The 25,972-nt window shown below is 42.2% G+C and overlaps 1 protein-coding gene and 1 pseudogene across 2 annotated transcripts in view; one reads left to right on the top strand and one right to left on the bottom strand.

Annotated features, from left to right (window-relative positions):
- LOC144806303 (uncharacterized) overlaps positions 1–25,972 on the top strand; it is a 337,087-nt pseudogene that overhangs the window by 227,227 nt on the left and 83,888 nt on the right. The window lies entirely within an intron of this gene.
- On the bottom strand, positions 6,976–10,201 carry LOC144806299 (uncharacterized). Its single transcript, XM_078672691.1, has one exon. The coding sequence runs from the start codon at positions 9,930–9,932 to the stop codon at positions 8,250–8,252; it is 1,683 nt and encodes a 560-aa protein (XP_078528817.1). The 5' UTR covers positions 9,933–10,201; the 3' UTR covers positions 6,976–8,249.

Genomic DNA, 25,972 nt, shown 5'->3' with positions numbered 1-25,972 from the left:
TTAATTTCCACTTGAGAATCAAGTCGAGCTCAATGTGATGATAGTTTGATACCTTGGAATATCAACTTTGGTCGCACCGTTCCAGAGTTAGCACAGCTGAGGGTCAGCGTGTAACTCTGCACTCATCATTTGGGTGACCGAGACTTTCCACAGTAAAAATGACAGGTTCGCGTTTGTGCTGTGAGAACATGTAAAACAAAACCAAAGGGTATGAAGGACGGATTGTTAAACATTGCAAGCACGCACCCCCGGTCAACTGATCTGGGCTTAATCCATCATCATTCTTTAGCTCACTCCACCAACCCAGTTCAGACATGGCCATATGCAAATAAGTCTGACCCTGTGTTTCATGGGAACAGTCCATTCCGAACTGCCAAGCCATGGCTTCCCAAGGACCGGAAACAAGCATCATGGGACCGGTTTTGGGTTCATACCCTTCATCACCCATGAAATATGCTGCACCCTGCTTTAGGGCTCGTTAGGCCTGTTATAAAGGTTACTTACACCTATTAGAGGGGGAGACTTGGCTTTGACTATGCTTTAAATGGTAGAATCGGGCCAGTAATTTAAAACTGCTACCACTGTCCGCAATGGCATAATGGGAGACTGGAAGGGTGGTTCAACCAGGGCTGCAATCTCTGGAGTGACCCTCTGACTTACATGCCGTGGGGACCATATACTAAAGACTTATAGGTAAGCTAGCTTATGCAAATTCAGTACAAGTCAATTCGACATATACATTTTGGTGTCAGGGCACTGGCAATGAGGTCTGGTTAGCAGGCCTCAGTGTACTCTCACAATCAAAAAAGCACCTAAACCAGTCCAAAAACTTGGGGGTGGCCAAAAAGCATTTGCAATGCAATCGGTCTCACTTTTGTAAGAGTTTAAGCTATTAGCATTGTAATGGCAATGCCTTTTATTTATGTTTTAAAAAACAAAACATAAATAAAAGGCATTGTCATTTACAATGCCAATAGCACAAACTTGTGTAAATGCCAGACCTATTGCATTGAAAATGCTTGTTTCAGCTTTGCTCCTGGGTTTCAAAACTGATAGATTTGTTTAAGATTATGATATAATTAAAATAGGTCTTTGGGCATGTCTAAAAAAAACGTACACACTTTAAATTCTCACAGCCCTTTGCTACTAGATGATGTTGTCACTGTTAGGTTACACAAAGAGGCCAGCAGCAAGCGCTTTACCCACTGTGCTATTGTTCCGAATGCTAACAATGTGTACCCGGGTGGAACGATACAAGCGTTTTATTTCGATAGCATTTTTTTCTGGTGAAACAGGCAAGATACACATCCAAGAGTGCCATAGAGCTATGCAAAGCGCAGTATTACGAAAGCCTGATCTGTGACATCATGCGCAATTCGTTTTAGATGGTTCTGATTTACATAATCAATATGATACATACAAGTGCCAAGGACATAAACCACGCAGAAGAAGGACACGTGACTTATACCTATCATCTGAACCCCGAAACGGCATTACTAGACCCTAAAACGCGTTCCACTCGCGTATTTTTTTATACGTGAAAAAATTACATATGAAATACGTGTGGATTTCTCAAGAAAACATTAGTTACAATAATTTTTTTCAGGGGAATTATGGCGTTTACTGCTCTTGCATATATATATATATATATTCGTGTAGCGCTAAGTGTTGCTGTGAAACAGCTTCTGTGCTCTGTATGGTAGGTGATGTCCTGTTTGTGAAGAGCAACCTATGGTGCTCATGCAGCCTCCCCCTGCTGAGTGAGACATATTCCCTGAATTATATATTTTGAAACCACTATCTGTGCAGTAACACCAGCAAAAGACGTAAAATAGATTTGCTGCTATAATAGGATGACGTAGATGGTGGCATAGCTAGAGTAAGTGCCTGGTGCACTAAAACAACATTTGCTGTTAGGATTTTTAACATAAAGCCCAAACATGCACACTTGGCGAGGCAACACGTCTACCCAAAAACGGAATGCGGTGTCATGAGAAAGAGTGCCTAAGCCTCATATCGAACAGAGGGAACTATAGCATCCTGACCCAGGACCCAACTCCTGAAATAAGAATAGAAATAGCTACCTTAGTGGAAGAAGCAGTGAAAAATGACTGGATTTCAGAACAGGAAGGGCTCTTCTTTTGTAAAGATTACACGGTTTCTATACATTGCCCGAAGTACATAAACCCTCCAGACTTGCACCAGGGAGACCAATAGTATCCGGTATCGGTTCATTACTTGAACCGTTATCACGATTTTGTGATTTCTTCTTTATACCGTTGGTACAAAACATTGAGGCATATTTGAAGGACACAAGGGATGTACTGAATCTCGTAAAAGACACAGAATTTGACTCTACAAAAGAATTCCTGGTAGGCTATATATCGATTCACGCTATACAAATATCCCTCAAAGGGAAACATTGAGGGTGGTTGAGGATTTACTGTATGCCCAGGATTGGACTCCGAGATCACTCATATTAAACCTAGCAGAAATTGCACTGACCAAAAACGTTTTTGAGTTTCAGGGAACCATTTAACTGCAAACCCATGGGACATCCAAGGGGAGCGCTTTAGATCCTAGCCAGGCTGTATGTGACAGCCTTTGAACAGGAATATATCTTTGCCCATGACAGCCCCTGGGTGGACCATATAAAACTATGACGCCGGTTCACAGATGATGTTCAGCTGATCTGCAAAGGAGATGAACAATCGATCAATGATTTCCTACACTGGCTGAAGAGTCGTAACCAATGCTGCCTCTAATTTTCCTTTCTTATGTGCAGCAATAGAATGTTGGTGTGCACTCTTTTATTGCCTGTGTGCGCAATGGAGTGATAAGATGTGCAACAAGGCAAGTCGATCCGCTACCACTTATAGGTAAATAACAAGTATTGGCACTGTCAATAAGCCTTGCTTTTAATTTAAAGGGACTTCCTGGTCACTGATTGGTTTAAGCACTGAATAAGTCATCACACATGCACCCTGTCAATCATCCTTGCACTTGTGCATCTATAAATCACTTCTTGCATTCATCAACTTACACAACCACTATACAGCACATACACTAGTTGAAGCACATTTGCAAGATAAATTGAAAGAATAAAAGTAGAAAAATACAACATGCTATCGGCTAAAAATGGCAGACATGTGTGCAATAATAAAGTTAAACAAAGCAGCTCATTTCTTGCCCTCTGTTTGTGTCTTCTCTGCTCATTTCTTGCCCTCTGTTTGTGCCTTCTCTGCTCGTTTCTTGCCCTTTTTTTGCCTTCTTTGCTCCTTTCTTGCTCACTTTTTGCCTTTTCTGGTCAATTCTTGTCCTCTGTTTGTGCCTTCTCTGCTTGTTTCTTGCCCTCGGTTTGTGCCTTCTCCGCTCATTTCTTGCCCTCGGTTTGTGCCTTCTCCTCTCATTTCTTGCCCTCTGTTTGTGCCTTCTCCGCTCATTTCTTTCCCTCGGTTTCTGCCTTCTCCTCTCATTTCTTGCCCTCTGTTTGTGCCTTCTACGCTCATTTCTTGCCCTCTGTTTGTGCCTTCACTGCTCGTTTCTTGCCCTCGGTTTGTGCCTTCTCCTCTCATTTCTTGCTCGCTTTTTGCCTTTTCTGCTCAATTCTTGACCTCTGTTTGTGCCTTCTCTGCTTGTTTCTTGCCCTCTTTTTGTCTTTTCTGCTTGTTTCTTGTCCTCTTTTTGCCTTTTCTATTCATTTCTTGCCCTCTGTTTCTGCCTTTTCTGCTCATTACTCACTCTCTGTTTGCCTTTTCTGCTTACTTCTTGCTCTCTGTTTTGCTTTTTTCTGCTCGTCTCTTGCCCTTTTCCTGCCATTGTGCTCCTCCCACTGCCCAGCGCCCCTCCTTCCCCCAGGACACCTTCCCTTGTGGAGTTTAGATACAATCTCTAAACTTGGCTTTTTGACGGGGGCCTTGCATCCCAGCCCCCATATATCCTTAGGGGTGGCAGCGCCGCACACTGAAAATGCTGAGTGATTGATTGATTCAAATAAAGATACTTTACAAAAGGGTTATGATCGTTTGAAAAATGTTGATTTGCAACGTTTCTAATGGAGGTGAGTGGGAGAACTGTGTGAACTGGTTTGTGGCCAAAGGCAAAGGCCTATTGTTTGGGAAGTCCACTGCCAGTCCTTGCTTTCTGGCTCACGCTCCGAAGTACTCGACGTTTATTTTTATAATCTGATAAGTAATATTACGAAATCATTCCCCAAATGCCCCTAAATGCCTGATGACCTTTTAAGTACTTAGTGCTTGGGCAAGTATTTTCAGTGGCCACTTAGAGTGTACTCTCTGCTGAGCCTAAAATGTTTGCACTATTTGTTCATCTTTTGCTTTGTCATATGTATACAGTTGGCAATAACCTGTTTCACTAATAAAAGATATGAAAAGGGCACTCACTTGTTCCTGATCTGTCTGGGGCCCCAAAAACCCTAGAACTAGCCCTGCTGCTGCGTGTTATCGCTGCCTAAGTGTCAACGGCACATACTGTAGAGCTCCTGGCAGTTTCGAGAAGTGGAATGAAGAACTAACATATTGAGCAGTTTGAGGCGGGAGACACAAATGTGAATAGCAGCATGCAGTAGGGAGCATTTTAGGAGTCACTGCATATGTAACTGACTAACAATAACAGCTGAAGGTGTCACCAGGAGAGCCACGCTGGAGCCGGAAAGCTGCCCCGATCCTCCTAGGAAGCGGATCCCGGATTCACTGAGGCTGCTCCATTCCCCCGAGAGGCACCACCAAGAAGGGAACCCACACAGGACAAGGGAGTGCACTGAAGTGGACTGCAGTTCCTGACCAGCCCCCAGGTAACCGGCACTTGAACTCGCGCTGCCGCTTGGGTGTGACTGGGCCGGCTGGGGGGGAATTACGGAGCTGCCGACCATGAGGCTGGGAGCCGGGCTCTGGGAGGGCCTCACTTTTGTTGCACCACCACGCGTCGTACAAGGGGGTACCCTGAGGGAAGGGTTCCCCTGAGTTATAACGTGCATCTAGGAGAGCGTGGGCCATATTAAACTGGGCACGGGAACTCCCCCAAGGCAGAGCTTCAGCTGATTTAACAGTCGGAATTCAGCAACATCCTTTCGGACGGTGGGAGGTCCTGCGAGCTGGGAGAGCCGTGCCCAAACTCAAGTGCCTCATTAACCTCCACTCACAACCTGTGGCACTTCCCCTGTAGATTCTGAGACTGGGGTAATTTCCACCCACACTGGAGACTGAACTGGCAATTGCATGAGCATTGTCCCTTAAAAGAAACTGCCAGAACTTGCAGGATTATTGCCTCTTGCTAAGAACACTACCAACAGACTCATTTCCCCTGCAAGATTGTGCCCCAAAGACACTGACAGCAAAATAGTACCAGTTCAGAGCTCATGATTCCTGTGGAATGTTTCTTTTATTGTTGATCGTGCCTGAAATATAGATAAAGGTTTTCATATTTTTATACCCTGGTGCAGTGTCTATTTGTGGTGTTTTACTGTGTTACGGTGGGTGGGTGTTGCACAAGTACTTTACACAGTGTCTCCTGAGCTAAGCCTACCTGCTCTGCGCTAAGCTACCAGAGGGTGGTCTAGGGTACTTTGAGACCCACCCAGACGGAACCGGTGGTCCCTACTTGGGCTAGGGTACATACCCTGCCAACCAGAGACCCCGTTTCCAACACTCCTAGGTGGACTATATAAAACTCTGACGCTGGTTTATAGATGATGTTCAGCTGATCTAGAAAGGAGATGAACAATCGATCAATGATTTCCTACACTGATTGAATAGTTGTAACCCCTTACTACACTTTACATCTACCACACGAACCAGACTACCGTTTTTAGATTTGGTGATTGTACCAAGGGAAGGAAAGCAGACTACACAGTTTTTTCATAAACCTACGGACAGAAATGAACCTTGTAGAACAACTTTCCCATAACTGAGTAAAAAGGCAGAGCCAGGTATTATCATTAGGTAGCCAAAATAGTCCTTATGCCACAGTACGTTGGGAACAGGGAAAGAAATCTATCTGTTGCTATATGTAATGTTTGAGTTCTGTTGAAGTTTGCTGCTCTCAGGAGTTTGCACATTGTCAGCTCTGTGGAAAGGTCGAAGTTGTCCTGGGACCTATGCTTGACTAATCCTTCTGCACCCTCAATGACTGCCACTATTTCTGTTCCTTTGTTCCATATTTTTTCAGGTATTTCCTCCCCTATGTTGTGTGCAAATGTGGATTTTTTGACATAGCAAATGACTGTTTCAGTTGAAAGACTTCACCATGAGTACATCTTAAATATGGGCAAACTTTTGATGTCTCATCAGCGAGCGCTTGGTAGGAAATGCTCTTTCATGTTTATAATATTCAAATAGCTTTTCCCCAGTGTATAATTTCCGATCAACATTTAGCTATTACTTTGTAATGAATGTCTTGTCATTCTAAAGACAGATATGGTTTCTCCCGGAATCATGTTGACACATTAGGTTCTTCCTATGAAGAAAAGTTTGCAAAAACAAGTTTCTTGTGCCAATATGGACTATCTGATCAGCATAAGATCACATTTATGGCTTCAGTTACTTCCCACTGTGGATTTTCAGATTCTTGAATTTATAGGCCCTTCGTAATGATGGCTTTGTCAAAAACCTCAGGAAATCATAAAAGTTTTACCAGACCTGCAGGTCTGATGACTTGATTAATTTACTTGATCTAATTGGAATGCTCTTGACCTATAAACTACTTTCAAATATGATCCTAAGCAAATATTTAAATTCACTGAGCTGCCATTTTCTTCCTTGTTAAATATGAGAACATCTTCAAATATTTTAGTTCAACATGTCTACTGTACAAAAACTATTTTGTATGCTTTAATAGACTAAACATTTCTCCATAAACAATACAAATCTAGCTGCATAGAGCATACCCCTGACTTGCCTCTTTGTTCATTAACAGCATTGTCATCAGAGCAAGGGCAGGAAGGTTTCTCAAATCATATTGAAAAATTATCACTTTTATTAAATACATAACTAAAGCATGAAGTGGTAGTACAGTGTAATTTTTAGTGAGCAGATGTCCATTGAAATGGTCACAAGATTTCCCACTGACATGCAGTTTTACTGATAAAACTATATAGTGTTCAAACAATGTTTTGAAATGGAGTTTCTGCAAACATTTGTCATTTGCACATCACCAAGTAAAGTGTTCTGGTTTATTTTGCTTCTATTAAAATCTGTTTGCATCACTCTTCTGAATATTAAAAAATGTGATTTGATAATTCCTGACATTTTGAATATTTGTACTATTCATTTGCAAGTTATTTAAATAGTGTTAGAAAAAAACAACAGGCATCTACAACCCTTTGTTTCACAATGATTGTTCAACAGCTACCTTGACAAAAAACTCTGACTGTAGTAAGAGAAATGAAAGCAAACACCATTTTTCAAGATAAGCAGCTATTAGTAAAAAGACAAACTGACATTTGACCTCTGTCCTTGAACAGACAGTAAATATATCAAGATAAAAACAAGATTTAAAGGCACCTTTATAACTCATTCCCTTTCTGAATAAACAGAAGATTTGTACCTTTCCAGCGTAAGTTCTCTTGCCAGAACAAAGCAGTAGGTCCAAAAAATTGCCGCAACTGATAAAATCTGACTCGCCGTAGCGAGTGGGTGAGTATATTTTTCGGGGTCTGCTATGTAGTCGTTCTTGTTTGGAGGACAGGTGTCCAACTAGCAATGACTTTCTGATGTTGCATTAGCTTTGCCTTTGTAAAGAATGCCTTGCCACATTTAGAGCAATGATATACATACTTAACCATCATTACTTAATCTTCTGTGTTGACACTGTTATTGTATCAGCTGAGCCCTGCCAATAAATGAACTGTCACATTCAGTACATTTATTTGCCTTCTCTCCTGGGTGGATTGTTGATGCTGCTTTAGATTGGTCTTCCATCAGAACATTTTATTACATTTTGTGCATTGATATGGTTTCTCTCCTGTGTAAACTTTCTGATGTTACATTAAACTGTGCTTTATAATAAATGCCTTGTCACATTCAGCACATTGATGATTAATTTTTGCTTTTCAATAAATATTTTGTCTCAATCTGTGCATTTGTACAGTTTCTCGCCTGTTAGGACTTTCTGATTCAGGGCTAACATTTGATTTGTAATAGAGCCCTTGTCACATTCCGTAGACCCCAGTTGCGGACACTCTAATGTTGCATTAATTGTGACTTTCTAATAAATGCCTTTTCACATTCAGTTCAGTTGAATGGTCTCTCCCCAGTGTGAACTTTCAGATGGTGTGTGAAATTTTGCTTTGCAATAAATGTTTTGCCACATTCTGTACATTTATATGGTTTCTCCCCAGTATGGACTATCTGATGTACTATTAACCTTTGCTTTGTAATAAATGCCTTGTTGCATTCTCTACATTCATATGGTTTCTCCCCTGTGTGGACTCTCTGATGTACAATTAAACTATGCCTTGTAATAAATGCCTTATCACATTCAGTACATTCATATGGTTTCTCTCCTGTGTGAACTTTCAGGTGGTGTATTAATGTTTGCTGTACAATAAATCCCTTGTCACATTCCGTACATTTATACGGTTTCTCCCCAGTGTGGATTTTCAGATGTTTTGTTAGGTTTCCATGGGTAATAAATGCCTTGTCGCATTCAGTGCATTCATATGGTTTCTCCCCAGTGTGTACTTTCTGATGTCGCATTAGATGTGACTTTCTAATAAATGCCTTCTCACATTCTGTACACTCATAGGGTTTCTCCCCGGTGTGGACTTTCTGATGCTCTGTTAGATGTGCCTTTCTACTAAATGCCTTCTCGCAATCAGTGCAGTTGAAAGGTCTCTCTCCAGTGTGGACTTTCTGATGTTGCCTCAGCTTTTCATTTGTTATAAATGCCTCGTCACACTCAACACATTGATATGGTTTCTCTCCTGTGTGGACTTTCTGATGTTGTGTTAGGTATCCATTGGTAATATATGCCTTGTCGCATTCAGTACATTTATAGGGTTTCTCACAAGTGTGGATTTTTTTATGCTGTTTTAGATGCTTCTTTCTTTGGAACACTTTATTACATTCTGTACATTGATATGGTCTCTCTCCACTGTGGGCTATTTGATGTCGCTTCAGCTCTCCATTTGTAATAAATGCCTTGTCACATTCAGCACATTGATATGGTCTCTCTCCTGTGTGAACTTTCAGGTGGTGTATTAATGTTTGCTGTGCAATAAATTCCTTATCACATTCAGTGCATTTATACGGTTTCTCCCCAGTGTGGATTTGTTTATGCTGCTTTAGGGTTGTCTTGCTTTGGAACACTTTATTACATTCTGTACATTCATACAGATCCTCCCCAGTATGGAGTTTCCTATGTAGCTTTAGATAATACTTCCATTTGAATGCTTTATTACATTCAGTACATTTATATGGTTTCTCGCCACTATGGACTTTCTGATGTTGCTTCAGCTCTGCATTTGTTATAAATGCTTTGTCACACATTATACATGGATATGGCTTCTCCCCAGAGTGAACTTTCTGATGTCGTTTTAGCTGTCTATTGGTTTTAAATGCTTTGTGACATTCATTGCATTTATATCGTTTCTCCCCAGTGTGGACTTTCTGATGTTGTGTTAGGTGCCCATTGGTGATAAATGCCTTGTCACATTCTGTACATTTGTACCGCTTTTCACCAGAGTGGATTTTTTTATGCTGCCTTAGATTCTTCTTCCTATGGAATACTTTATCACATTCTGTACATTGATATGGTTTCTCCTCTACAGGGACACTCTGATGCTGCATTAGGTCTTCCATTGCAAAGAACATTTTTCCACAGTCAGTCCAAATGTATGATTTTTCTCTTGAATGAAGTTTCTGATGTTGAACTTGCTCTTTCTCTGCTTGTGTTGCCACATTCCAAATATCCATACGGGTTCTCTTCTGTGGGTTCTGATATCAGGTAAGCTCCTGCTTCGTAATGAACACCTCACCAGACTTAGTAAGTCAGTGTGTTAGGTATTCAATAACTATCAACTGATGCCCAAGAGCCAAGTATAGACCTCATTGAACCATTTGGGTTTTCTATTGTAGAAAACTACTTTGTCGAGGCATTAGCCTCCAAGGAAAGTGATTTTGAGATATACTGTTTTTACATCACTTTCTACATGTGTAGTGTTTAATGGCTTCACCTTGTTCATTTATCACTGCATTCATTTCACCTGTTAGATTGAGAAAAAGAAACAATGAGTAAACTGAAATGCACGATCCATCACCAAACTCTATTAGCATTCAATAAGACATTTATTTGTCCATTTAGACCGGTGTGTTAAAGAACTTCTAAAATTACACTTTCAAAGTAAAGATGCAGTCTGGCGAGTAAGAGCATACGATCCTTCCGTAATCTCCTTCTATCGAGGAGTGTGGACTAAAGTAGCAACCAAGACACCAGAGAAGGTTCCTTGTTTAGTGAGTGAGATACTCTCCCCACGATAGACTCCAATGTTAAATCCATAGCAACAAAATGCTGCCCTTCTTATCCAGGGAATGCTTCCTGTTATCACACAGCCTAACAAATAATACAAGATGGAGCCTTTACCAGTGAATGGACCATGCAACACAGAGCATCAGAATAACGGCGGGAAAAATAAGCAACTTCTGCAAGGCAGTCCTTTATACTATCAGAGAGCCTGGGAAAGGACCCTGACAGGTAATCTGAACATCTTCCACACTGTACAACTCCAGAGATCAGAGGATCTGAACAGATCTACACAAGGAACATGAGGTCCACAACTATTATGATCACACTTTGGTGAAGTCAAGAAGTCTCACCTTTAAGATATTTATGCTTTCCCACTGATGCACATGATAAAATAGGAGAACAAAAATGGTGCAATGATGTGGCTCCTGTTGCATTATTCTGCAGGCATGCAGGTGTTTCTTCACAAATGTGCACACCTACAGAATGACACATGCTTCATTTTCCGTTTTAGATCTGGTGTTAACCAAGATATTTAATTTTACTAAAATTACAAGCATATATGTACTTAAAAGGGCTTTAACCTCTCCATCCATTGGTAGGTTGTTGTGTCATTCAAATGTTGCTTTCACCCACTACAGAATACAGAAAGGGGCAGTGGGCCTGCCTACTTTAGGCCACTGGCTAACTTCACTTTGTGTGACAGCATTTTACTCTTTCACAAGGAGATCATTTCCAGTGTTTATTTTGTACTTCATATTTACGTTAGGGTTGCCTATGTGTTCAGAGCCTTACGTGATAGCAGGAAGCTTTCTATCAGCTCTTCACAGAACAGGACACATTCCAGCTTCATCTGTCCTGCCTCTTGCTACTGATGTTGTAAATTCTTCTGGGGCTGCTTTAGTTTACCTAATTGCTGCTAAATCGGAGTATACCACATGTTGTAAATTTGAATCTATTCTTTATAAAGTAATTTACTTTTTAGAATGTACGCAATGAAATGCATTTATACCTGCACTCTTGTATGTATTTTAATTGAGGACTACACCTATGCTTGCAAATCAGCTTAGTCTGCAGGTTTTGCTTGTATGTCTTCCTAGTTTGTTACCAGGGCTCTTGTTTGTCGTGCTTATATACATATTTAACTATTACATTAATTTAATATGCGCTGTGCAGTCTATCTTTGCAATCCTATCTACCGGGGTGTGTGTGTGTCGATCTACGCATCTACTGTTCATCTATATGTGCATGTGCCGGTCTATCAATCTACGGTCCCTCTATCTGCATGACCCTCTATCTATTCAACTTCTATCTTTGCAAATTCATCATTATATATATCAATGTATCTCCCTTTTCAAGTGTATCTATCTCCAGCAGCAGGGTTTCCTCTATCAATCTATCTATCCAACCCAGAGTTGTGAAATTTAATACAATCTCTACTTGCCCATGGGACAGGTTGCTTCATTAATCTGCTTGTCCCGTAACAAAATCCACTTGTCCCTTTGGTGCCATCTATTGTGACGACAAAGTATGGCAATAATCTCATGACATAAGAGCTCTGATAATCGTCTCTCTGATTATGCCAGAGTTCGTACCATAGTAGTGTTTGAATGCTAGCAATTCCCTTATTATGCCACTTTTTCAGAGCTCTACATACTGGGCCTGGAGGTATCGGTTGCAGTAGTTCCCCACGGTTGGCATGCAAGTCTGTGCAAACCTACTAACTTGCATGTTTTAAGGGTTTTCTTCAGCTTGACTCTAAAAATTTTCGAAAGAAAGAAAAGTTGTAAAGTTACTCCGGACAAGGGCAAAAGTAAAACTTCTTCCAGGTTTGTGGAAAAAGTGGTTGGTGTGATTGTGAATCTGTTACCGCTCAAGAGATTTTCACCTGAGAAAATTGACACATGCATATTTGCTTACATGCAATTCACAAATATTTTCTAGTACAATTTCCTGATCTACTTCTGTAAATTCTTGTGAATTAATGAACGACATAAATCAGCACTAATACAAGGACATATAACATGGGTGCACTTTTGTGACCTACTTTAAGAATTGGGCCCCCTATTTAGGTCTAATGTTAACCAAGACTTTATAATTTAATTAAAGATGTAGGTATCTCTCTCTGTCTACAGGCTGGCTTCTCTGTGAGTGGCAGCAGTCTGCTCTTTCACAAGGAGCGTATCAGCGCGCAAAGTATTTTTTTCCAGTGTCAGGAACCACAGTGGCAATGTGTGGTTTGAGACCAAAAATATTTTGGCTTTTGCCAATGTTTGTTATAATGATGGGCCTAGCGGCTCACACAACAGTTTTACAAAAACCATATCAAAACAAGATTAGAATCGACAATACCAAAAGGCTGACCACCAGTGTCATACCCATTGGCTTTCCCAATGCTTATTTTTATGTTTGCTATACTGTAGTTGAAACTGGTTACATTGATTTTCCATTATGAATATTTTTGGGAAATACTAGCATGCATGAACACAGTTTACTAAATGATGCTACAAAGAAATGATACCTACAATCTCACAGTAGTTTAGGAAAAACCTTTTTTACCTAGTTGCATTTAATGGACATTTTATTTTGAAATGAAAGAATCATCAATCTTGCTTTAAGCCTTTTGCATATATTTGCGTCTAATTAGTGGGCATTCTGGGAGCAGCATACGTAGCCTCATATTCTTACTTTGCAAACATGTGTACACATTTTTAGTCAGTCAGTCAGTAGGGCAGCTGAACTACCATTTCTTTAGAGCGCTCACCCTAATAATAAAGGTTTCCTGTTTACAGTGCTGACAATGCCCTTTCAGGATCCATAATGTAGTAATGTAATACTGTAATTTGACAGCCATAGGGTTTGTGTTGTCAGGGGTTGGGCCTACTTGTCCCAAGGACAAAATAAACATAAAAACTTACTTACTTACTTCTAGTTGCACCTTTTGAGAGACAACTCTGGTATCCAAAAGGAATAAAATTGTCTTGAGCTTTGAAATCCGTATCGTATACACCACAGATCCTGTCCAGTACCCACTTACTGCCACAGCATCTGGTCCAGTGGGTATGTTTTAGCGTGGGGTAATCTCGGTTTTCCCACTTTCTCTAAATATGCTGGAAACAAACACTGCATTCTAAAGCTGGCCAGGGCCACATCACTGACATTCCCCAGGGAAGGGCAGCACTTTAGCTTTACCAGCAGAATCACTGCCACTGTATTTGCGGACTAGTTGGAAATGTGGAACCAGGAGACAGTTTAAATTCCAGCTTCCCGTTTGGGCAAATTGTATGCTCTTGGATAATCAATGTTTAAACGTACTTCTCTGCTCCATTTTTGGAAAAATAAGCATTACTAGTAAGCATGTGATAAAAATGGACTGGATGTTTTGTGGTGGAATGGAGAAGTGTCTAGTCTTGTGGTATATTCACCAAAATTCAATATAAAGGTAAACTTATATCTTTTGCAGCAAGTAGCAGTATTCAGCAGTCTTGGGTCTACTAATTTGAACTAAGATTAAAAAAAAAGGTACTAGCATTCACACCAAGTGTAGGAAAGTGTCCCTTTTTGCATGGTTACTTCCCCACACGCATATGTTTTGCCTGACATCTGATGCAACCTGACTTGAGGTGCCCTGGGCCCCTACCAATCAGGCTCCCAGAGCCTGTGTTCTTTCCAAAGACTGTATCTATGTATCCACAATTGGCACATCCCTGGCCACAGGTAGGCCCTTTGTAAAACCTACCATGGGTACCAAGGGCACTGTGATCAGGGAAGGCCTCTAAAGTTGCAGCGTCTATTATGCCAACCTTAGAGTTCCTGCATCTTAACACACACACTCTGCCACGGCGGGCTGTGTGTTTTGAAGCAGAGAAAAGTGAAGCATCGACATGGCACACATCCCTGTGTGCCATGCCAGCAATCCACTGTCTAAGGCCTAGGTAAGTCACCCCTCTAGCAGGGTGCACAAGCCCTAAGGTGAGGGTACAGAGGCATGAGCCCTGTACCTTTAGACATTATAAGTGTGGTAAATGTCATAAAGAGTATATGGCCTGGGAGTTGGTCATTACGAACTCCACAGCTCGATGATGGCTTTACTAAAAACTGGGAAGTTTGGCAGAAAACTTCTCAGTATATTAAACCCACACTGATGCCAGTGAGGGATTTAATGTAAAATGCACTCAGAAGGCATCTTAGAGATGTCCCTTGAAAATCGACCAGCCCCGATGTGGTTCCTGAATGGCTGCCTGCCATTTGCCAACCTCTTGACATTGGATTGGGTTTTAGCCAGTGACGTAAAAGTACCCACATATTTAAACACATCTTTGACAAATTTATCTCCAAAGAAACTGCCTTCAGCGATGGCACCGACCTCGGCCGAAGCAAGCTCAGTATGGTTAAAGTCCATTCAAGAAGGAACGATTTACACCATTCGGTTGACACGGCGCAGTTTGCATCCCCCAATAAACATATCACTCTTTTGGTCTAGCCAGCTAATATATCAGGATCCACAGGAGTAGCCATCTCCTTAGCCACAAAGGCAATTTCCAAAATCTTAGTCAAAGGCCCAGCCAAGTCCAGTAACTTATTATGACAGCCACTTCAGGAGTGGTCAATACCCTTCTTTCAAGAAGCTTAGCATGCTTCAGTTCACTTATGGGGTCTCAGTGACCTTATCAGGTATGTCAGACCTGGGACACTCCGCCTGAAGGGGGTTACGCACCACCTTATTAAAACCCTTTCTCAGATTCTCATGACGGTACTCTGATATTTCAGGAACAGGGGCCCAATCAGATTAATGGGGATTGACTATATCCAGGGGGTTGAAAGTAAAAGGATTGGAGGTGCTCAGAACGTTAACACAGTGCTTAGCTGGGGCAGATTTCTTTGCGCTTTTCTTCTTAGGTTTTTCACCATAATCAGATTGGGTATAATCCATATCAGTAGTGTCAGTATCAGTATGATTATTATCTTTGCGATGGACAGTGCAACTGCGGAAAACGAGGGGACTGACTAACCATGGTCACCCCTATGACTCTGATGGAGATTCACCAGAACGCCTCCGTGAAGCCACTCTGAAGACTGGGCTTTAGCTTTACGGGGTGCCTCCAAAGAACCTGCTTGGGTATCTGGTGGTGGTGGATTTCGAAAGCCATGTGGTTCCCCAAAACTCTTTAATTACACAGTGATAGGTTTAAGGGAAGCAGCCAGAGCCTGATTCACTGTAATGGGGACAGCAGTCTCAATAGCCCTGTAGACTGAATACAGGACAGAAGCATCCACAGTCTCAACTAAATTATCTTCCAAAAGGGGTCCGTGTTTATCCTCATGATAGGACTCTTACTCCTCCTCCTCAAAGGGAACCCGATCTTCCATTATTAATGAGATTTATAAATAAATGAGGGGTAAATGACAAGTCTATCCAACCAACGATCAGTAAGGGGGGAGCCAACTCACATGCACACAGATCAACAATTATTCCAGCTCTTAGCTCCTCAGCACCAGCTGTAGTCACAAATTATAGCAGCCCCAGAAGTCCAGGACATCATGAGCCAAGGATTTAATGGAGAGTGCACTCCCTCCACAGGACAACCTAATTATTGCAGCCAAGCCGGCACCAGGATCACAAATGCATTCAGTTATGCAGCAGTAAGCCGAGTGTCGATAACTGCTATGGCTAATTTTAGTAGGATCGTGCGTAGCCCAAAAACATCCCAAACCAGCCCATTTGGGCTATGCAAGTCCGTCTACTCAAGGCTCCATTTTAATACCGGGCCTGATGTCAGAAAAAGGCACTGATGCTTGTTACGCGAGACACCACTATAATAAAAGACGCTCTGAAGAGTGATGAAAAAGCAAAACAAACAAAGGCACTTTTAGACCGCTCCTGAAAGCGGGAGGGCATGAGACACCAGCGAGGGCACAAAAAAAGACCTCCCTAAGTCGAGACAAGAAAAAGGCAGGCAGCTTGTTCACCCGCATGCGAGAGCATGGGGAAAGACCTGGCCAGGGACAAGTATGCAAGGTACAATAAAAAGTATACCACATACACATCAATCATTATCAGAAAAGAAGAGCCACTTATCTCAGCTGCGAGTAGCAAAGAAAGAGGCTTTTATGATGTTGATGATGACTCTTATGTGGTCTCCTGGACCATGATTGGTGGCTGTATGCAAAATATAATGGGAAATGTCGTTTTGTGTGTAATGTTAAAATGTTTTTCATTGGCTGCTATGTTTTTTGTAGTAAAGAAAAAGCAATAATCTGAGCCTCCAGTCCTGAAGTAGAATTGTATAACTAGCGCTCCTGACGAGGTGCTGAAGCGCTTTGGTTATATAAACTGTGTGATTCTAGGCAACTCATATGCTTCCTGTCCCTCTGTTCACAGATATAACAGTACATCAGAACTTTTTCAACAGGCTTAATAAATGCAATAAACACACAGAGAAAATGCTCCTAAAAGGTATACAGCACAGTATTTATTCACACATTCAGGGCTGGTTAACTGCAGGTGGCTGGATTTCTGACTGTGCATTTAAACACGCTCCTGATGCTGCATTGTGCAGGACCCTCCTGAGCTGCAGCCACTCACTCCCAGCCACCAACAGACACGACTTTTATAGCTCCGCCTGCTCCCCAGTCTCTTCAGAAGAGCCCAGAAACTACTTTACCTCTGCGCCACCCCAGCCTGCTCCCCTGATCACCCCCTGCTCCTTCCCACCCCAGAGGACACATTGCACAGGTTTACCTCTGCACCGCCCCCACCTGTTCCTTCCACACCCCCTGCTCCTTCCCACCCTGAGTACCCCATTCATAGCTTAGCTTCCCTGATCACTCCCTGCTCCTCCCCAATTCTAAGGACCTCATACACAGGTTTACTTCTGCACCAACCCATCTTACTCCCTGCTCATCCTCTGCCCCTTCCAACCCCAGGGGCCCCTAGAATCCTTCTCCTCCTGCCCCACCCCCCAGGGGGCCCATAGAATCCTTCACCTCTGCCCCTCCCTCCACAAGGGGGCCCCATATAATCCTTCCCCTCTGCCCCCCCCCCCCCCTTGGGTGTCCAGTGACTCCCCTCATCCTGGGTCTGGTTCACCTCTCTCTGGTGCTGTGAAATCCCATAAACACAAACAGTGCCGACGCTGCACTCACCCCTGCACCGGGGATCCTGCTCTGTCTGCCACAAACCCGGGGTCAGGGGTCAGCTGTCAAGGTAGACACACGCCATAATGCGCATGCGCAGAGACCTCGGCGGGCAGATTTCGATTTAGTACACTGGTCGCGTTGCGCATGCGCAGACTGCTAAACGTAAGTCTACAACCCAACTCACAGTTGAAGATCCGCGCATGCGCAGTTGTTAACATGCGATTCTGTCTCAAACCTGTGACCCGAGTTTTGCGCATGCGCAGATCTGCACTCACTACCTCCACTACACTCACTTCCCCATAAGTCTGAAGTCACTGAGTGGCGCATGCGCACATACGCATACAGGAGCCCCGGAAGTGACGTCCTCCCTTGCCCCAGCCAGGAAGTGGGACTCTTTAGTTGCAGCCCGGGGGCGCCTCGAAGCGGAGGCTTCACCTCTAGGCGCCGTGAGGCCTGGAGAGTCAGAGGTGAGGCTGGGGAGGCTGGGGAGGGGTGAGGGGTGAGGGGTTCTCTTCCATGTTTCCCCCTCCCTGTGATCGACCCTCATCCCTCAGCATTGACCCCTCAGACATTGTGTTGACTCCTCCTGGAGGCTCCTCGAGGCCCGGGGCCTTTACAAGAGACAGTGTGATCTGCATTTTTATAACCATTCGTGAATTATGTATCTATGTCCTCAGAGCACAAGTCCTGGACAATCATTGGCAAAGCCAAGAGATTGCTCCCATGCAAAATCTCTTGGCTTTGCCAATGTTTGTTTAGACATGCTGCACAGCTCAAAGTAAAACAGAGCAAAGCGCTGTGACACACCAGAGTGCACCACGGCCTTGTACTTTGTTATTCTTTAAGCCATGTTGCATAGCAGCTTGCGCACTTTGCATTATGTCTAAATAAGCATTCACAAACCCAAATAGATCTCATGTTATCTGAGAGCTGTTTGGCTTTGTTAATGTTTTTTTGTGACGATGCAAGGAGCGTTGGCTGCAATATTACTCCAGGGCGACCAACACCTGGGAAATGTGGGGATGATTTCAAAAACACAGTCACTCATTTAATTACAATACCACACAAGCAATATTCCCTCTATTTTTATCCTCTGTGTGCGAGAGAGTAAGGTCTCTGTGCTGCAGCCAAGAACCGAACCATGCATGTAGACCCGGGCTTTAAGTGGGATGAAAAAACTAGGGTGTCTCACAAAAGGCGTGACCAATGCATTTAAGGACGTGGGTTAAAAGCAATTAAGCTAGCTGTGGTGTCTTGTGTGTAGTGCATTCTCCTGGTACCATGGTGATGGAAGATGCACCTAATTTTACCATCCTCGGGGATTTTAATTTCCATTTAGAAAACTGCAAATCTTCCGACACCGTCTATTTGTTGGATTCCTTAGCCTCCTGCGGTCTGCTGCAGCTAGTGGGCAGTCCGACCCACTTAGCTGGGCATACCCTGGATGGGGTAATTACTAACGACCCCCGGCTCCAGACTGGTCTCCCCCTCCCCCTGTCTTGGTCTGACCATCTGGCCGTTCCCCTTGAAATTGCAACTCCCCTTCCCACTGGACCCCAGCCGGACCATAACAAGTGGGATTTGAGGAGGAATTTCAGGAAGATAAGTAATGATACTCTTACTCCCTTCCTATCCAAAACGCACGATCTTGGCTATAAAGGATGCCGAAGCTGCGGCTCTCGAGCTCTCCAACACCCTGGCGGAGGCCGTCGAATCTCTCGCCCCGGCTCGGCAACACTACTCAGCCAGGAAGCGACCTTCGGCCCCCTGGTTCTCGGACTCTCTTAGGACCCTTAGACAGGGCTGTAGGAGGCAGGAAAGACTATGGAGATCACACTTGGACCGCATAGAGAAGGACAAACATAAAACCCTCCTCAAGGGCTATAAAGCGGCAGTGTTGGCTGAAAAGAAGGCACACTTTTCCTAACTAACTGGCTCCCTTACCTCCCCCAGAGACCTGTTCAATATAGTCAACACTTTATCCCTCCTTCAGGCTCCCGACCCCATAATAGCCTCCCAAGATCGATGTGATCGGATTTCCACCTATTTCCATACTAAAATCTTGGATATTTACACTGACTTGGAAACCCTCAACCTCAATCTCAACCCCGTGATCCCTCCTTCATCTGTCGTAATTCTGGAAAATCAAGCTACCGAGCTCTCCACTAGGTTCACCCATTTCCCCCCCTTACCCCCCGACCACCTTAGTGTGCTCTTGGACAGGCTTAAGTCCGGATCCCCGCTTGACCCCTGTCCTGTGAAAATCTTGAAAGAATGCAGGCAGGTACTCATGCCCCCTCTCGTGGAAGTAATGAATTTGGCTATTTCTGAAGGGGTTTATCCCTCGATGTGGAAAATGGCCATTGTCAAACCCCTTCTGAAAAAGCCCACATTCGACCCGGGGACTTTAAAAAACTTCCATCCCATCTCCCTTCTCCCTGCCCCCGCTAATCTCTTGGAGGCACACCTTAACCACCACTTGAGTGCCTTCCTCGACAGTTCCAGTTCCTTGGACCCCTCTCAGCATGGCTTCCGAAGGGCACACAGCACTGAGTCGGCACTCACTTTTGTTGTCGACAGCATTCGGGCCAAGGTTACTAGTGGCCAAACAACTTTACTGGTGCTGCTTGACCTAACGGCGGCTTTTGATAGCCTTTCTCCATCTATTCTTGCTAGTCGCCTTAGCAGGGTGGGTGTAGACAGTCCCGCACTCAGCCTCCTTACATCCTTCCTTGACCAACGGCAGCAAAGGGTAAAGCTTGGCGACTTCATCTCACCAATCAAGCCTGTGAAGTGTGGGGTCCCCCAGGGCTCCTCCTTGAGCCCTACACTTTTTAACATCTATGTGGCCCCACTCACCAGGCTTGTAAGGTCCTTTGTATAAATGTGGATGAATGTCGCACACTCTCATACAATTATTCAATGTTCAGCGGTATGTGTGCTGCTCTGGATTAGTGCCTGCTAAGCACTGTTGAGTAAACTGAAAATTGTGGCCTAACACCACATGGGCTGCTAGGACTGCAGTGCGCACTACTTGAATCAAAATTAAAATATTCAAACGACTTATCCAATTAACCAAATTGTATACAATATCATAGCATTTATTTAGATCATCATTAAATCATAATCATAAACACTTTTCGTAAAGTTCCTTCATATATCAATATACATCATTATTTGCAAATTTTCTGAACCACCACCCAATGCATTTCGGGACCTCCTTGTCCCTTCGTCAGGGGTTCCAGTTGTCAACTACAAAAGCAACAAGGAAACAATGTAAAACGATGCCAAATCACATATTATCAGTAGAATTACAGATATACGTCAACATTAAATATCAACATTAAAAGATAAAAAAGGTACTATCTGCGATATCACAACTACATAGGTCACAAATGCAATCTCACACATAACATATAAAATCATGTGTAAACAGACATATATTAGCATTGCCCAATCAACTGCTAGCGAAAAATAGAAACAAGCGTACCTTGCAAATGTATGAGATACTCTTATCTGGAAAGAAAATAAATCCAAACCATCACTACGACTTATCAGGGAGAAAAGCTAGAACTACTCAGTTGATAGTGTAAACTCAACCTGCTCACCTTATTTAACAATCGAAAATCCTGGTTCAAAAAACCAATAACGTTGTCTAATGCCGACTCTGTAAATGAATGAAGTATCCTTAATCAGTCACTCCGTTTTAAAAAAAAGAAAACATACGTAGCGCTGTTATGTCTATCAAACGCTCACCTCATATGCCACTAGACGTTTCAAACCGAGAGTCAGTAAAAACGATCATCCGTGCCTAAAGAGAATAAAAGGTAACGTCAGTGCCTTTCAAATATTACCCGATAATCAAATTGTCACGCGCTACACACCATCAGCGCTTACCTCAGAGACACGCCGAGTAGTTCCAAACTGACCCGCCTGGCTGTGTGAAGCACTTCCGTGTCAACACATACAGCCTATAAACACAACTACCGGGTGAGAAACCACCATGGAAAACAGACTACGTCGTATTCAAACGAAAGAGTTCAACAAACTCCGATTTCTGCACATCACTGTATGAATATTTATTTAAATGCGCGCATAACAATAAGTGACTGATTATTCGAGCTCACGCAACGTCTTTGTGGAAAACGATCGTCACTAACAAAAATGATCAACCATGAGCATAAAAGCGTCCTATTCAAACTAAAAAACTTTATGCAAATAAACACCAGACAACACTCCCTTGTGGCTGAGTAATGGTGGATAAAATGAATAACATAAATAAACTGTGTAACAAAACTGTATAACAGGATATAATAAATCCCTGCCTGCTATTTACACCTTATGATCATGGAAACAACATGCTAATTTTCCTGCCTGCTATTTACAACCAGTAAGTTCACAATATATACATTTACAAGCATTGATTAAACCCATCTGTTGTGATTGCCATGTGTTGTGTTGCTACATCTTTTGATGTGTGTGTTTATAGGATTCGTGGAGGTATTTTGAGGCTGTCATCCTGCCGGTGATTTAGAGAAAACAACTAAATTCAAATTTATCATTGAGCCCCATTGGGGTCAAGGTCTGTAATTTTTTAATCCAGAAAGCCTCCCTCTGGAGGAGTGCCTGATCATTGTCTCTGCCTGTGTAACGGGCAACTGCTTCGATAATCTGACATTTGATCTGTGCAATGGTGTGTCTTTTTTCAATCCAGTGTACAGCCAGTGGTGATGTACGATTCTCATTCCGTATACGACTCTTATGTTCTGATACGCGTGTTTTGAATTTCCTTGTGGTTTTACCAACATATAACAGTCCACATGGGCATTTGATTGAGTAAACCACAAATTCAGTGTTGCAATCAGACGTGTGATATAGTGGTATCTTTTCACCAGTCCTGGGGTGTAGTAATATATTCCCTAGTATCACATTATTGCAGTTGTTGCAATTCCAACATTTAGTAGTCCCACGAAATGAACCACTTTTCAGTTTGGCTTTGGCTGATTTTGTAAGAAATTCTTTAAGATTTTGGGCTCTTGAATATGCACATAGTGGTTTTTCAATGAACAGATTACCAAAATCAGGTTCCACTTCCAACAATTCCCATCTATGTAAGATGATCTTTTTTATATCTCTGGATGCTGAAGAAAATTTAGAGACAAAAATCATTCTATTAGTCTTAGTTTTTTTCTTTTTTGGTCAGCAAATTACTACTTGTCATGTTGTTAACCTTTGTAAGTTGTCTATCAAGTATAGATTCTGGGTATCCTCTTTGGATGTACCTTGCCTTTTGTTTGAGTAATGATTCTGCACAATCTGTTTCGTTAGAAGAGATCCGTTTAAACCGCATGAATTGGGATGTGGGCAAGTTGTCAATCAGATTTTTAGGGTGAAAACTACTATACAAAAGTGCGTTGTTTCTGTCAGTTGGTTTTTTGAATAACTTGGTTTCTATGGCTTGCTCATTCAATTTTACAACAACATCCAAAAAAGAAATTTCATCATGACTGATTGTGAAGGTGAATTGTATCCTCGGATCAACTTGGTTCAGACGAGTGATGTTCTTCACAAGTGAGTCTTCTGAAAGTCGCCAAATTACAAAGATGTCATCAATGTAACGTCGGAAAAACACCAGACCTTCCTGCCATAGTGCATCCGTCAATATATGGTCATGTTCAAATTTCGCCATGAATGTATTGGCATACATGGGTGCCCCTGGAAAATCCATGGATGTGCCATTCATTTGGTTATGGAATACACCTTGCCACTCAAAATAGCTATTCATTAAACAAAATTCCAGTAGTTGTAACACAAAACATTTTTGTCTGTCTGTTCCTTCTTCTTGGAGCAATGCCCATTCGACTGCTTCCAGTCCTGACTGATGTGGAATTGATGTATATAATGCCACGACGTCTATCGTGCATAATATCCAGTCTTCATGAATATTTAGGATTGCTGTTAAACTCCTTAAAAAATCCGAAGTATCCTCAATGTAGGTGGACCATTTCCGAACAAAAGATTGGAGAAAGTGATCAATAAATCTGCCCGGAGTCTCAAAAATTGATCCACAACCGGATACGATTGGTCGAAATGGTGGATTATTTAGATGTTTATGAATCTTTGGCAAAAAGTAAATCCTTGGGCGTCTTGGATGAGTTTGGTATAGGTATTTTCTAGTCTTGTCATCAATCCAATTGAGTTTTTCTGCTTGTTCCAGGATCTTATCAAGGGTTTGAGAAATTTCAATGGTTGGATCTTGGTCTAACTTGAGATAAGTGTTTTCATCCATGACGTGTTCAGTCCCTTTCTTCATGTAGAAATCAACATCCATCATGACAAGCCCTCCTCCTTTGTCAGCCTTCTGGAAAGTGATAGTTGTGTCTTGTGATAATTTTTGTAACGTACTGTATTCCGCACGAGTCATGTTTCTCAACTGTCTTTTATACTTCAATTTATTCAAATCTGTTTTAACCAAGGTCTCGAAATTATCCAAAGTCCTGTGAGACACTGGTGCTTGAAATTTACTTTTGGGTTTGAACATAGTACTGGATTCTTGTGGTACAACATTCTGACATACATTGGTGAAGAAATGTCGCAATCTCAGAGTTCTCATAAATTTAAAAAAAGAGACTTCAGTCTCTAATTCTGTTGTATGATATGTGCTCACAAATGAAGTGCCTTTATTTAATACTCTCTCCTCAAATGTAGTTAGCTTTTTCGTGGAAATATTTATTATGAGAGTTTCACCTGACTCCTCAATCCGGTCTTTTTTTCTATTTCTTTCTCCTTTGCCGCGTCTTGTTTTTTGTCTGAATGTTTTGATGTTGAGGGATCTGGTGGTTTGGTCAAATCCAAGCCTTCCTCTAAAAAAGCCACAGTTGGAATACTTTCAGTGGGTGCATCTGCTTTATTAGTTGGAGCTCCTCCTTGTTTCTGGGGTCCTGACTTTTGTTTCAAAAATGAGCTGGCAGATGGTCTTGCTGTGTCAGTATCCTGATCTGACACTCCACTTTCTTCAGATGAATGTGTTTGAGATTGAGGTTTCCTTTGAGTATATCTACGTTGGGCGTACACTTCTGCCCAAGTGTAAGCTTCATTGAGCTTATAATCGATAGTATCTCTTTTGAATTTTCGCAATTTAGTTTCTTGAAGCTCTTTCCCATATTTATCAAGCTTGCTTTCCATTTCCGCCAAAAATGTATCCCATGGTTCTGAATCCATTCTTGCTGACAAATCCTCTTTAATATGATAAATCTCTTCCTCAAGATCTTTAATCGTGGTAGATAGTTCTTCAATGAGCAGTAAAATCAGATCTAATGAGCATTTATTTAAGATGCTGTACCACTTTTCCATAAAGTTGATGTTTCTGTGTAATCGAAATAACATTGGCCTGATGGCCAGTCTCAAGCCTCGCGGAATCCTCTTTACGCGGTGATATTGGATTAAAGTCGAAGCGTGTAGTCTTTGATTCAATTCACGACGTGTCAGATATTCTAGTTGGCGTAACTGTTGCGTCACAGTTCCACTTTGGGCATCGAATTTTTTTGCTTCCTTAATCAAATTATATATTTTATCTGCTTCTTCAGGTGTGTATGACTTAGTGGGTGCTCTGTTTTCTGTTATCGAAGCTATACTTTCAAACGACATTTTTCCTTGGTGCTGACAAACAATGTTTTAGCAGAAAGCGTTAAATATAAATGTGGATGAATGTCGCACACTCTCATACAATTATTCAATGTTCAGCGGTATGTGTGCTGCTCTGCATTAGTGCCTGCTAAGCACTGTTGAGTAAACTGAAAATTGTGGCCTAACACCACATGGGCTGCTAGAACTGCAGTGCGCACTACTTGAATCAAAATTAAAATATTCAAACGACTTATCCAATTAACCAAATTGTATACAATATCATAGCATTTATTTAGATCATCATTAAATTTGTTTGTTGAACTCTTTCGTTTGAATACGACGTAGTCTGTTTTCCATGGTGGTTTCTCACCCGGTAGTTGTGTTTATAGGCTGTATGTGTTGACACGGAAGTGCATCACACAGCCAGGCGGGTCAGTTTGGAACTACTCGGCGTGTCTCTGAGGTAAGCGCTTGTGGTAAATAAATAAATAATACCTCTATTTTTGACTGGACATAACAATAACAGATAGCTCAATAAATAAGAGTCAAGATTCGAGGTAGTAGGAGTTTGCAGGTTTTAATACAGCATAAAGGACAGGAACAGGACAACCTGCACGGGCAAGATCTGGGATGGCTAGCTCTGCTTTTAATAATAGTGCACAAGCATATATAGTTAAACAAAATACATTACAGTACATACAGTAGGCGTAACAGTGGGTGGGGCCTG

Source organism: Lissotriton helveticus (genome assembly GCF_964261635.1).
Source record: "Lissotriton helveticus chromosome 1_1 unlocalized genomic scaffold, aLisHel1.1 SUPER_1_unloc_6, whole genome shotgun sequence".
NCBI classification, from domain to species: domain Eukaryota; kingdom Metazoa; phylum Chordata; class Amphibia; order Caudata; family Salamandridae; genus Lissotriton; species Lissotriton helveticus.
Note: the sequence above shows the minus strand (reverse complement) of the source record. Positions and strands in the feature narration are given on the sequence as shown.

What these genes read in the sequence shown, in the direction of transcription:
- LOC144806299 (XM_078672691.1), bottom strand. Translation starts at nt 9,932, where the DNA reads ATGGATATTTGGAATGTGGCAACACAAGCAGAGAAAGAGCAAGTTCAA.